Genomic DNA, 10,906 nt, shown 5'->3' on the forward strand with positions numbered 1-10,906 from the left:
TAACAGAAGGAATTTTTATAGCCCTGGGAGAGAGAGAGGAAAAAGAAGGAAAAAAAAAAACCAACCCCTTGGAATCACAACAATTTCTTCTGTAGGGAAGTTTTATCTCTGCCCCTAAAGCTTGTTGCCTGCCATCTCAGGATGAACCATGGCTTTGAAGTGACCTGCCCCAGGGTGGAACTGTCTCTCTGGGTAGAGTTCAGGAGGGTCAGTGTGTTTCCCGAGAATTTTCCGTCCCCCACCATAGGGGACAGGGTGTGTTCTTAGGGACTCTTGGGGTTGCTTGGAAGAAAGCCACCAATCAGTCAATCAGTCAGTGGTATTTATTGAGCTCTTACTGTGTGCAGAGCACTGTATTAAGCACTTGAGAGAGTACAGTATAACGATATAACAGACATATTCCTTGTCCACAGTGAGCACTGTACTAAATGCTTGCGGGAGTCCAACACAACAGAGTTGGTAGACACATTCCCTGCCCCCAGTGAGCTTACAGTCTAGATGGGGAGGCAGATGTTAATATAAATAAATTACAGATATGTACAAAAGTCCTTTGGGGCTGATGGGGCTAGTTGGGGGGTGAGTAAAGGGAAGTCAAGCTAAATTCAAGACATTACACCAGGTAAATTCAAGACATTACCATCCCTATTCCATATACCGCTAGAGTGTAAGACTCCCCCCCCCCCCCTTTTTGGATGATATTTGCCAAGCACTTATTATGTGCCAGGCACTGTTCTATATGCTAGGGTAAATACAGGCTAATCAGTTTGGACACAATCCCTTTTCCTCACGGGGCTCGCATTCTTTACCTTCATTTTACCAATGAGAGAACTGATGCCCAGAGAAGTGAAGTGACTTACCTAAGGTCACATAGAAGACAGGGATCATGACTACTAACTCTATGGTATTGTTCTCTCCCAAGTGCTTATTAGTACAATGCTCTGCACACAGTAAGCACTTAATAATGGTATTTGTTAAGCACTTACTGTGTACCAGGCACTGTACTAAGTGCTGGGTGGATACAAGCAAATCAGGTTGTAGACAGTCACTGTCCCACACAGTGTTCCCAGTCTCAATCCCCTTTTTACAGATGAGGTAACGGAGGCCCAGTGAAGTGAAGTGACTTGTTCAGGGTCACACAGCAGACAAGTGGCGGAACCAGGATTAGAGCCCACGACTTTCTGACTCTCAAGTCCGTGCTCTAACCACTACACTGTGCTGCAATAAATACCACTGATTGAATGCACCCCCAGAGACCCAGGGTAAAGATAGTGATCACCAGAATCTGGAATGGAGGCACTACTCTGTATTGAGCACCTACATTGTATGTTACACTGAATAGTGCTGGGAAGAGATGTATAAAGAGTTTGTGGTTTGAGCCAGATGAAATCCATTCATTCTTGAGTATTTCTCTCCTCAAAGTGTTGGGAAGACTGGTTATGTGGGGGTATGTCCGGGAGTGGGGGGGCTGGGGGAGCCCAGAGGGTTATCAGAAAAAGCTTCCCAAAGCTGCTGGGTTGTGAGTAGGGCCCTGAAGAGAAAAATGAAAAAAGTGGAGGGTTTCATAGCTGACCTAAGGGCCCTCATTATGCTTGTAAATGCTTTACTAAATAAGTTCATTCCCCCTCCATTCATGTCGTTAGAGAATAGAACTATTTTCATTTTTCCAGAACGGAACTATTTTCCTCTTTCAAAGCCTGCTTATCTCGATGGCTGAAATGTTGGGTGGGTTCAGCTAATTTTAGGCACAAATATTTTTATTTTGAAATCTCTTCAGGGTGATCAGGGTAAAATAAAAGCCTCTGCTTCCCAGGAGGTCTCTGAATTGTGTTTGTTTTCTTAAAGCAGGAGTTTTCAAGTGTTTTTTGCCTTCCCATTAGTAAATGGGAGGAAAGTCCAAACCCTTTTGTTATAAAAACATGGCCCCTTCTTTAAAATATGGGCTGAGCGCATGAGCTGTGGAACGTTCTTTTCTTTTTTCCTCATCCAAGCTGGATCCCCCCCGCCCTTCGCTCCTCTTTTTTCCTCCCTAGCCCACCTCCTAACCGTACCCAGCTCTCGTCTCACTCACATCCAACCCCATATGTCTCCAATTCCCTTCCTCCACAAATCTGCCAGGCTTCAGCCCACTCCCACCCCTTCACCACCAAGCTCCTTGAGGGTAGGAGTCATATCTGCTAACTATTGGGCTCTCCCAATCTCTTAGTACGGTGCTCTGCATGGTGTTAGTGCTCAGTAAGTACTATCGATTGATTGATTAAATCTCTCCTAAAATCCCACCTCCTCCATTTAGCTTTCCTTTATTAATTCCCAAGATCCCAGTTGGATGGACCCAGCCTCCAGCCCTAACACTTGTGTATTTATTTATACCCATCCTCAGCACTGTGTATGTGCATCTTCCTTCAAATATTCAGTGTATTTAGTCTGATACCACTGTTTGTAAATGTGTCTCTGTTTGTCTCCCCCAGAGAGTATAGGCTACTTCTGGGCAGGGAATGTCTCTTATCCCTCTGTTGTCTTTTCCCAAGTGTTTAGTGCAGTGCATAGCAACCGGGGGACTTGATAAATACCATTCCCACAACTAAGAAGCCAGTGTGGCCTAGTGGAAAGGGCACGGGCCTGGGAGTCAGAAGACTCGGCTTCTCATTCCGACTCTATCACTCGTCAGCTTAGTGACCTTAGGCAAGTCACTTCTCCATACCTCAGTTCCCTCATCTGCAGAATGGGGATTCAATAACTAACCATTCTCCCTCCTACTAAGACTGTGAGCCCCACGTGGGACCTGACTATCCTGTATCTACCCGGCACTTAGCACAGTGCTTGACACCTAGTAAGGGCTTAACGAATACCACAACTACGGTTATTATTACTCTTCTTATTATCATAGCTACTTTCTAGACGCATCTGCACACATCCGTATCCCGCGTCCTTCACTAGACCTGTGGTTTCCCATGGTCAAGAGCGGATTCCTTGGCTCACTTCACTTGGCGTTGTTTTTATCGCAGACTGTTCGGGTTTCCTCTCTATGTGCCCGAGGAGAGGCCGTTCCACCACACAGGAAACGGTGACTGAGGGCGCGGGGCAGGCCCACGTGTAAACAAGAGCCGGCGCTTCGGTGCCTACGTCTGATCGATCGAGCTGGCTCTGATGGAAGAGATAGCCCTGACGCCAGCCTAAATGCGGCTCATTCCAAGTTGGAGCTGCCTGCCCCGCTCCAAGTGAAAAACGTGGCGCGTTCCATTGAGTGAGGCGGGGGAGGAGCTGGGGGTCCGCTCTCCTGGCCACCGAGGGAATCCGAACAGCCTCCGGCTCTGGCGGGCCAGTGGGGGTGGGGGGTAGCCATGTCTTCTGGATAGAGGGGCCACCTCGGGGTCAGGCGGGGAGGAGGAGGAGAAACGTTTCCTGAAATGGCATGGGCACGAGTCGTTTCCCCGCTGGTTGCCCCCGCCGCCCGGCGAGTGGTAGGACCTAATAGCTCGCATGGGCAAAACTCAGAGTTGGCCAGGGATGAGACGCAGAGCAGGCCCCCTCCCCTCCCGCCAGTCTCCCGCGGAGAGCCCTTGCTCAGTGTCAGGCCAGCGGGATGAGTTCCTCTCTCAGGATTTGCCCGACTGCGAACCAGTGTGGCCTAACGGCTAGAGCACGGGCCTGGGAGTAAGAAGGACCTGGGTTCTGATCCTAGCTTCACTAGTTGTCTGCTGTGTGACCTTGGACATTTCAGTTCATTTCTGTGGGCCCGTTCCCTCATCTGGAAAATGGGTATTAAGCGTGTGAGCCCCATGTAGGACAGGGACTGCATCCAATCTGAATAACTTGTATCTACAGCAGAGCTTAGAACAGTGCTTGGCACATAGTAAGCAATTAAAAAGTACCATAATTATAATTATTATTATTCTTACAAAGGGCTGGGGGCAGAATGGCCGGAGGAGCCCCCAAGGCTTTGGATTCTATCCCAGCTGAATTTTATTTCAGATTTCATTGGCCTTCAGCCACAGGTTGACCGACACATGCCCTGCCCCCAGCCCCCTCCAGCTTTTGCAACAGGGGCCCCAACTTCCTCAAAATGTGATCTTGTCCTTTGGGGCTTGTATGGTCCTTGTCTTGGCAGGTGTAATTACCAAACCTACGCATCCTTCTTCATGCTACACGGACGCGTGCTTCTAAAGGTTTTTCTGCATGGGACGTCCAGTCCCTTGTCTTGTCCCCAGGCCCCACTCCCTACCCTCCCAGTTTCCCCAGGCGTTCCCCCTTTCCTCCGGCCACAATTGCCTGAAGTCAGGGAACAGGGATGGAAGCGTCCCAAATGGCAGGTTGGGCCCCCGCCGCCCCAGAGACCAGAGGGGCAACTTTCCCGGGAGTCACGGCGGCAGCGAAGAACTTGGTGGCTGCCTAGTAATGATTGATTAGGAACTGCATCCTGGAAGCCCGGGAGGAGATGGGGAGGGGAAAAGATGGATCAAAAGAGGAAACCTCCATTGGTGCCCTATGGGGTTTGGAAACGCCAGCGAAATAGGTGTTATACTAAGCGCTTAGCACAGTGCTCTGCACATGTAAGGGCTCAATACATACAATTGAAATACGATTGAGGGAGAGCTCTTGGGAGTTGACCGTGGACATTATTAGATGGTCTCTGTGCATCCCCCTCTTCCCCCCTCCCCCCCCACCTCATACTGTTCCGTGAGGCCAAGGAAGAGGGAAAGGAACTTTTCCCCCCACACTCCCTTTTTCAGACAACATCCCCCATTGAGGGGACTTGTTTCTACTTGCTGCAGAATCAAAAGCCATTTCTCAGGGCTGCAGAGAACAATGTAGGGTTAAGTAGGGCTGTCTGAAATGGTAGTGGCCCCGTCATCTGACAAGGGAAAAGAAAGAATGAAAACAAAATCTACTTATCTAAGAGGCAAACGGGGCTTTTAAAAGGATTTTAGGTTAAAGGGATGCAGGATCGCATAATAAGTACCAGGCCGCAGGACCCAACAGATGGAAAACCACGAAGACTGTCAGAGCAGAAAGGAATACATGGGGCATAAGAGGCGGAGAAGACTGGAGGGGTTGGGTGGGTAGAGAGGGCTTATTGGGGGCATGGCACTAGGTGAAAGCAACCTCTCAGAAAGGAGACTTACTTTCTGCCAGGAAATACCATAGTAGTATATTGAGGCCTTATTAGGTGCCGAAGACAAAATAATCGCAGGTCAGACATAATCCCACACAGTAGAAAAGGTAGAGAGAGCAGGCCATTATTGTTATACTTGCTAAGCGCTTACTATGTGCCAAGCACTCTTCTAAGTGCTGGTGTAGATACAAGTTTATCAGATTGGACATAGTCCCTGTTCCCCATGGGACTCACACTCTTAATCCCCATTTTCCAGATGAGGGAACTGAGGCCCAGTGAAGTGACTTGCCCAAGGTCACCCAGAAGACACATAGAGGAGCCAGGATTAGAACCCAGGTTCTTCTGACTCTCAGGCCCGTGCTCTATCCTGTATGCCACGGTCTCATCCCCATTTCCCAGGTGAAGGAACTGAAGCCCAGAGAGGGCAATTTACCCCAGATCGTGCAACAGGCCAGTGGCTGAGGTGAGATTAGAACCTAGGTCTCTTGACTCTTCCTGAGCCCATGGTGCCTCTAGGTTGTCAGAGGTACGACCCCCTGAAGAGTGGGCTTCTGTTCCTCCTTCTGGGATCTGGCTTTTTAAGGCGAAAACATAAGCAGCTGTATCCCTTGCTGGAACATCATTAGCCCGTGTGTTCTGCGAGACTCCTTGGATGAATAAAATCTTACCAGCTGCCTATTTGTGACAAAGCTGTGTCTTGAAGAAGAAAGGTACAAGGCCTGAAAGGAGGGTCTCCCCAAGGGCGGGAGGCAGGGATTGTTGGAGAAACTGAAAATAAGTCTTGTCCCTTAGAGAATTTACTGCACACTCAAACGGGGGCATCTTCATGAAGACATAAAGCAGATTAGTTCTCTCTCCTTTGACCAGAGGTTTCCCACAAACAAAAGGGAGAGTTGAAGTCAGTCTGCCCTCCACCCGGATAGAAAATCGCTGATTTGGAGAAACAGTCATGCCTTATTTGGATCTAAGTCTTTTTCCAAGAACTCCCCTCCTGCTCCCCAGCCCCACACAAAATTGCAGGCTTCTCGTAACCATTGCTTTATGGCCACAAGGACGCATTTCAGGCGGCGAAATGGGGCACAAGAAGATCAGTGCGATCGGATTGCCTGAGCGGTGAGGCTTTGGGCCTGGGAATAAGGTTCTTCCCTCTTCCCCCACCCCCCACAAGTTCCCAGTGGTTCACATCTCAGCCCTCTAGGGCACAGTGCTGGTCTGGCCCAGAAAAGTGAAGTGATTTGCCCAAGGTCACACAGAGCGGGGTTAGAAACCAGGTCCTCTGACTCCCAGACCCGGGCTCTTTCTACTAGCCCGCGCTGCTTCTCGACTTAGGATGTCCACCCTTCCGGTGACTGTCCGGTGTTCTGTTGGTCGGTCCCCTGTCCATTACAGACGTGATGCCGGATGCCCTTATGTAGTAAACACTCAATTAATTAAGAGATTGATTCGTAATATGGCATTTCAGCAAAAAGAAACAAGGGGAGGGCCAGGCCAGTTGGCATGGCAAGAGAGCACCTGTGGATTGACCTAGGACACTTGAGGCTGTAGTCAGTGAGGAGCACTGTAGAAGCCCTCTGAAAGAGCACTGTGGGAGCATTGTCTTGGAGAACAGGGTCCAGGCCCACGTTTAGGAAACGGGTGGAGCAAGTTTCCTGGAGGCTCTGAACAGGGTCGGGGGGGCCCCCCCACACAGTTGGGGGTGGCCGGGGGGATGGGAGACCCCAATTCCGTACCCCTGAGCTGTAACTGTGCCACTTCCTCAGACCCCAGAACAATGGCGGGCCGACTGCTAATAGGGAAGGAGAGGCGGCCTCCGACCCCCGGGGTAATTGGAGAATGAAAGGAGATGAGGGCCCCCGCTCCCTCTTGCTCCTGTGCTTGAAATCCGCAACGTCAATAGAGTCTCTGAAGCAAAATAATGCCTTCAGCCGGGGTATGAGTTAATCTGATCCGATGGCGTGAAGGTGGGGGGCGGGGGAGACGGGGTGGCAGCAGGCCGGGGTCTTGTGATACGTTGTCAGGGACCTTACTGCCGGGCTCAAGGCCAAGCCCGGCTCCTGGCCGACTTGGGGAGGCCGGACGAGCTTGTCATGTGCTCAGTACAGTGCTCTGTACGCTGTAAATACTCAGTAAAGAACTCAGTAAGTACGATCGATTGGTTGATTGTTGCCAACTGAGGGGCTGTGAGGTGAGGACAGGGAGTGGAGGGAGAGGGCAGCTCACACTAGAGCAGAGTCAATCGTATTCATTGAGCGCTTACTGTGTGCAGAGCACTGTACCAAGCGCTTGGGAGAAGTCGCTATAACAATCAACAGACTCGATCTTGGGTGGTAGGAAGCGGCGAGGGCTGGAGGTTTCAGCGAGAGGTTTCTAATGGAAACGGCCTGAGTTTTGGGGTGGCGAGTGAGGGCCGGGAGTTGGAGTGGGAAACGACTGTCATGGCCATCCGTGGGCATAGTGGTGGTCAGGTTGGCGGGCACACTGGAGAGCCACCAGCCACGTGAGCCACCGCTACAGTGGTTCAGGGAACCCTTTGGCGGGTTACGAGGGTCCTCAGTACAATGCTTTGCACATAGTAAGTGCTCAGTAAATACCATCAATTGATCGATTTATTGATTGATTGGAGTGCTGGAGAAGTTCTGGGGCGAGGTCTCAGGGAGGCTTCTGAGACGGCTGGAGTGTATTCTCAAGGGAGAAACTGTTTTGTTCGATGCGATGTTCACCCATACAAATGTACAAGTGTTTGTTCCAACACCACATTGAGAAGTAGTGTGGCCTAGGGGAAAGAACCCGGGCCTGGTAGTCAGAGGATCTGGGTTCTAATCCCAGCTCCATAAATCACCTGCTGTGTGACTCTGGGCAGGTAACTTCACTTCTCTGGGACTCAGTTGTCTCGTCTGTCAAATGGGAATGAAACACCTACCTTCCCACGTACTTGGACTGTGAGCCTCATGTGGGACTGTGCCTGTGTCCCATCTGATCTACCCCAGCACTTAGAACAGTGCTTGACACTTAGAAAGTGTTCAACAGACACCTAAAAGCCCAAATCACATTGTTGCCCCCGGGGGGGGCTCAGGTTTCAGGTAGACTGATTTTCAGTTAGAAAGCTCTCCCTAAACAGTCTTGATCCAAAATCCCCAGGGAAAACAGACATCATGGGAGAACGGACCTGGGTAAGTTACAGGAAACAGCTGGATGTGTCCTGGAGACCGAAGATATCCTCACCCTCTGATAGGCTCCTCATAAACCTCCCTCATGCATTTAGGGATGGAAGAACCAGTAGAAAGCTGGGAGCCAGGAGCCCTGGGTTTTTGTCCCAATTCTGTCTGTGGCTTTCTGTGTGACCTTGAGTGAATCACATAACCCCTCTGGGCCTCCTTTTCCTCTTTGCTGTAACATGGGTAAGATTGCCTGCTCTCCCTCCCTCTTAGATCCTTGACTCTGTTCTGATTATCCTGTGACTATCCCAGTGTTTAGCACAGTGCTTGGCACAGACTAGGTGTGCCATAAGTACCATTTTTAATATAAAGATGTGGTAGAGGAGTGAGCCAGTTTCAAGGCTAAGTGATGATGAAATATATGCTAATATTCAAGTCTGTTGTATTCTTTCAAGTCAGTCGTTTTTATTGAGTGCTGATTGTGTGCAGAGCACTCAAGCGCTTAGTACAGTGCTCTCTTCATACAGTAAGCGCTTCATAAATACCAGTAATGATGGGAACGATGATGATGGTGATGAAGCAAGACCCAGTGGAAAGAGCTCAGGCCTGGGAATCAGGAAACTCAGGTTCTAATCCCAACTTCTGCACTAGCCTGCTGTGTGACCCTGGGCAAGTCATTTCACTGCTCTGTGCCTCAGTTTCCTCAACTGTAAAGTGGAGATCCTTGTTCTCCCTCCTGCTTAGACTGTGAACTCCATGCGGTACAGGGACTGTCTGACTTAATTAACTTGTACCTTCCCCCGTGCTTAGAACAGTGTTTGACACATAGTAAGCATTTAACAAATACCATTTAAAAAACGAAAAAGACCATACCATGTATCAGGCACTGTACTAAGCGCTTGGGTAGATACAAGATTATCAGGTTAGAAGCAGTCCCTATCCCACATGGGGCTCACAGCCTCAATCCCCATTTTCCAGATGTGGGAACCAAGGCCCAGAGAAGTGAATAGACTTGCCCAAGGACACGCAGCAGACAGGTGGCGGAGCTGGGATTAGAACCCAGGACCTTCTGACTCCCAGTTGGAACTCGATGGGAGTTTGGCTCTCTGTCCTTCAGCCTCTGCTCCTACAGACCTCAGGGTAGCAGGCTGGCACATAGAGAGGATGCCAGTCTCCACGATCCAACTTCTCCCCCAGTGTTTAGAATAGTGGCTGGCACATCGTAAGTGCTTAACAAATACCACAATAATAATAATAATAATGTTTATTATTATTCCTCCGATCCGTCCTTTGTGTTTAGCCTGAGCCCGGTCCCGAGGGGGCCTCGGCCGACCGGTCTCCATTCCCCCCAGTAACCGGCGGGCCTCTTCCTTTGGTCTCCACAGACGCCAGCATGTCCCCCGACACCATGAAGCAGAGCCACTGGTGCAACGTCGCCTACTGGGAGCACCGGACTCGAGTGGGCCGCCTCTACACAGTGTACGAACAGTCCGTCAGTATCTTCTACGACCTACCTCAAGGGAACGGCTTCTGCCTCGGCCAGCTCAACCTGGACCACCGGAGCGAGACGGTGAAAAGGACGCGCAGCAAGATCGGCTACGGCATCTTCCTCAGCAAGGAGCCTGACGGGGTGTGGGCCTACAACCGGGGCGACCACCCCATCTTCGTCAACTCCCCGACGCTGGACATTCCCAACTGCAGGACCGTCATCGTGCGCAAAGTCATGCCAGGCTACTCCATCAAGGTGTTCGACTTCGACAAGTCTTGCCTCCTGCAGCACGCCGCCGACCTGGACTACGGCGACGGGCCCTACGACCCCAACAGCGTGAGGATCAGTTTCGCCAAGGGCTGGGGCCCTTGCTATTCCAGGCAGTTCATCACCTCCTGCCCCTGCTGGCTCGAGATCTTGCTCAGTAACCACAGATAACAATCGGCTGCCGCCGGGGGGAAGCAAAGGAGAAAACACACACACACACACACACGAACTCCCCCCTTCTCCCCCCACGGACGACCCCCAAAATATCACCTACCTAGATTTAATATAAAGTTTTATATATTATATGGAAATATATATATTATACTTGTAATTATGGAGTCATTTTTACAATGTAATTATTTATGTACGGTGCAATGTGTATATGGACAAAGAAAGGAAAATGCACTTTGGCTTATAGAATTCTTTCAATACAGATTTTTAAGAGGAAAAGAAAAAAACACAGCAGAATCCGGAGAGAACCCCGAAATCTGGTGTGTGGTTTTTTTTTAAATATTATTAATACCCAGAAAAAAAGCTAATACCAGTCACTCATTGATAATAAAGTATTCGCATTATAGCTTGGGGGGGGTGTCTTTTTTTTTTTTTTGGAAAGGGGAGGGGCATTCGGGCTATTCTGAACAATCCCTCTTTGGGTGTTCTACGAGGGGAAGTGGTGTGAAGAGGGGATCAGATTCATTCATTCAGTTGTATTAATTGAGCGCTTACTGTGTGCAGAGCACTGTACCAAGCGCTTGGGAGAGTACAGTAGAACAGTAAGACATATTCCTTGCCCACAACTAGTTTACAGTCTAGAGGGGGAGATGGACAGACATAAATAATAGGTGTGTATTTAAATGGGGTCGGGAGGATGAATGAAGGGAGCAA

General features: G+C 49.8%; 1 protein-coding gene across 1 annotated transcript in view; it reads left to right on the forward strand.

Moving 5' to 3' along the window:
- The window catches only part of SMAD6 (SMAD family member 6), an 83,913-nt gene extending 73,312 nt beyond the window's left edge, over positions 1-10,601 (forward strand). Inside the window, exon 4 of the mRNA XM_029066762.2 lies at positions 9,651-10,601. Coding sequence (XP_028922595.1) covers positions 9,651-10,192 — 542 coding nt within the window. The 3' untranslated portion in view covers positions 10,193-10,601. The remainder of the gene's footprint in view (positions 1-9,650) is intronic.
- Positions 10,602-10,906: the final 305 nt, after the last annotated feature.

Source organism: Ornithorhynchus anatinus, chromosome 5, assembly GCF_004115215.2.
Source record: "Ornithorhynchus anatinus isolate Pmale09 chromosome 5, mOrnAna1.pri.v4, whole genome shotgun sequence".
Taxonomy (NCBI): Eukaryota; Metazoa; Chordata; class Mammalia; order Monotremata; family Ornithorhynchidae; genus Ornithorhynchus; species Ornithorhynchus anatinus.